This window comes from Lactuca sativa, chromosome 5, assembly GCF_002870075.4.
Source record: "Lactuca sativa cultivar Salinas chromosome 5, Lsat_Salinas_v11, whole genome shotgun sequence".
Lineage (NCBI taxonomy): Eukaryota > Viridiplantae > Streptophyta > Magnoliopsida > Asterales > Asteraceae > Lactuca > Lactuca sativa.
Genome location: NC_056627.2, coordinates 280748910 through 280752029, shown reverse-complemented (window position 1 = coordinate 280752029; position 3120 = coordinate 280748910). Strand labels below are relative to the sequence as shown.

Sequence of the window (3120 nt, the reverse complement as noted above, 5' to 3'; positions counted from 1 at the left end):
ATGATGTAGATTGAAAAACAAGAATCAATCTACAGTATGATTTAAAAACGAAGAATGCATGATCGTATTTTCCTTCTATGATACCATGTAGAAGTTCAAGATTTGAAAAGAATTCCTCATTGATTAACCCATCTGATCAAACAATACACACTATATATACATCAAACTAACAACCATTTAACTTAACTTTGATCAACTAACTAAACTAACTCTCTAACAGAAGGTCAAACATAGTCAACAAAGTCAATAATCCCAACTTAACGTATTGATGTAATAAGTCTGACGGCTTCCAACGATCGGAACCGATCGCAACGATGTTGACTCCTTTGCGATCGCAACGAAGCAACCGATCACAACAATGTTAGACTCCTTCTCCAACAGTTTTAAGGAACAAACAAGAGGTTTGAAAGCTTTGATTTGCATACATTGTGACCCCAAAAAAAACCCTAAATCCCTTCATGTGTGTATCTATGTGTTTGAAAAACACGAGTTCTTGAGTTTTAGAGAGGACCACAATTGAAGAAGAAATAGAATTGTGATGTGGTTATGTCATTAATCACCTTAAAATGGTTTTTTTTTAACATGGAAAAATGGACTTATAGTTCTTAAGAGTAAAAATAAAAAATAAAAAATAAAAAAAAAATAAATAAATAAAAAAATAAAAAAAAACAACCATTAGAGGCCTTTTAAAACAAAATGAAAACTTTAGAGTCTCAATGATATTATTTTCCTTTTTACCAGCTAAAATCCCAAATGTATAAACATGTCATTTCTTGTCCTCTTTGGTTAGAAAAAGTAAAAGTCACAACTTTTATCAATTTATATTTTATACGGTATGTTTCAATTTGCTACTGTGTTACCAATTTGTGCGATAAAATGAATTTATTACCATCTAAATTGGTGATTTTTTGCTGACAAACTGGATCATGATCGCGTAAAGTGGTAAGAAATATATGTTGTTGCATACTTTTAGGAAAAACCTGTAAGTTCATAACCATAACCAAGTCATTAACCCTTTCACAGTAAGACTATGAGGGTGTTTGGCAAATGAGCTTATTACCTTATTATGGGTTCTACACTACTATAAGCTAAAAAAAATGTTTGGATAAAAAACAATTTATAAAGGTGGCAAACCACTAATAATTTATTTTTTCATAAGTTAAACTCCATCTAACTTATTAGCTTATAACCTAATAAACTAATAAGCCATAAGCTTTTTTGCCAAACACATCTAAATCAGCTTTGCTTTAAAAATCCAGAAAACACATTTGGAAGCATTCATTTTTAGATCTATTCAGACAATTTCGTCAATCCATCAAAGATCATGTGCTCAAAAGACCATCAAAACAAACATCCCAATTTACTTCAATCTACCGTTAAAAACGAAAAATGTTATAAATCTTAAGAACAAGTATCCAAATATATAACACATGATCCAATCCATAGTAGTTAACAAATCAAATAATACAAAAAGACCAGGAAAATTTGAAGTAACACCAGTAGCCTCATCTACTGAATTTCTTGTTAAAAGCTCAAACACTAACCTGATATCATATCACCAGAATCTTCAAAAATCTTGATCCTCATTCTCCACCATTTTCATCAACTAGAACAGCAACCAACTTTCTTGACAGCAGAAACATCATCTTTTGAGCCAACATTAATTGTTTGCCCTTTAGGCAAAGCCCCAGGATCATTCCCAATATCAAGTGCTTTTCGGCTTACCACATGATATATCTGTGTAAGAACTTCAGTGAAAGAATCCTCCACATTCATGGCCTCAAGAGCAGATGTCTCCATAAAATACGTGTTTTCTTTTTCTGCAAATGTCTTTGCATCTTCTGTGGAAACTGCACGTAAGTGACGCAAGTCTGCTTTGTTTCCTACTAACATTATCACAATGTTTGAGTCGCTGTGATCTCTGAGCTCTTTCAACCATCTTTCAACGTTTTCAAAGGTTACATGGCGTGTTGTGTCGTACACAATCAAAGCACCAACAGCTCCTCTGTAGTAAGCACTCGTGATTGCACGATACCTGTAGCCAGAAATCAGAAAATAGAAAGTGTAATTTGATTCTTACTATGTTCCCCCAATTGTAATTGTAAACCCTAAAAAACCCATAAGTTGAGACAAAACCCTCATTTGATTACCATTTCACTAAGTACGTGATTGAATCGGATTGAATTGAAGCAAACATAGAGAAAAGAAGGTGGTAAAATACGAACCTTTCTTGGCCAGCAGTATCCCAAATCTGAGCCTTGATGATCTTCTCATCAACGCGAATACTCCTGGTGGCGAATTCAACACCGATTGTGGATTTAGATTCAAGACTAAACTCGTTCCTAGTGAACCTGGAAAGCAGATTAGATTTTCCGACACCGGAGTCTCCGATGAGAACGACTTTGAAGAGATAATCGTAGTCATCGTCAGCTCTATACGCCGCCATCAGGTTTCAGTTAGTATGATTCAATGAGAGCTTCGGTTGAAGAATGAGTATCAAGTAAACCACTTTGATTCTTAAAAGACGATGAGCAACGAGCAGGGATGATTCATGTAGACGCAAAGAGGCGCCGACCCGTCTCGAAGCTGAAGAGATGTTGGGCTGGCAAGGGACTGTCAACGAGGGAACTGATTTGCTCTTTTATCTCTGAATTTCATTTTAAATATGAATAAATAAGAATTAAGAAACTATAAAATATATGTGGTTAAGTGGTTTTCAAAATTCTTGCCCTATAATATCAGGTCAAACTTGAAGCAACTATAAAATATATGTGGTTTTCAAAATTGTTGCCCCTATGATATCAGGTCAAACTTGGAAGGGGTTTTAACTTTCTTTCCCTCTTTGTACATGTGGTTAGGTTTTTATTGCATTTTTATTGTAATAATTGTGCCACTATTTGCAAATTAGTTTTGTATGTATATGCATACATGCTCATCTTTAATTATGTTCTTATTGAAGTACGTCTTTTTTTTTCTCATTTGTCACAATTCTACTTATTTCTTTTTTTTGGATTGATGTTTCACTTAGAAGAAGAAGATTTCTTTCGATGCTCATTCCAGAGATCGTCCATCTCGATTATTTATTCTTTATAGATTGATGTTTTATTTAGAAAAATATTT

At 33.8% G+C, this 3120-nt stretch overlaps 1 protein-coding gene across 1 annotated transcript; it reads right to left on the bottom strand.

The window, feature by feature from the left end:
• Positions 1 to 1371: 1371 nt before the first annotated feature.
• LOC111919978 (ras-related protein RABA1f) lies at positions 1372 to 2648 on the bottom strand. Its single transcript, XM_023915550.3, has 2 exons — positions 2226 to 2648; positions 1372 to 2035 (listed from the first exon to the last, which is right to left on the bottom strand). Exons 1-2 carry the CDS (start codon positions 2444 to 2446, stop codon positions 1603 to 1605), a joined length of 654 nt encoding a protein of 217 aa, XP_023771318.1. The 5' UTR covers positions 2447 to 2648; the 3' UTR covers positions 1372 to 1602.
• Positions 2649 to 3120: the final 472 nt, after the last annotated feature.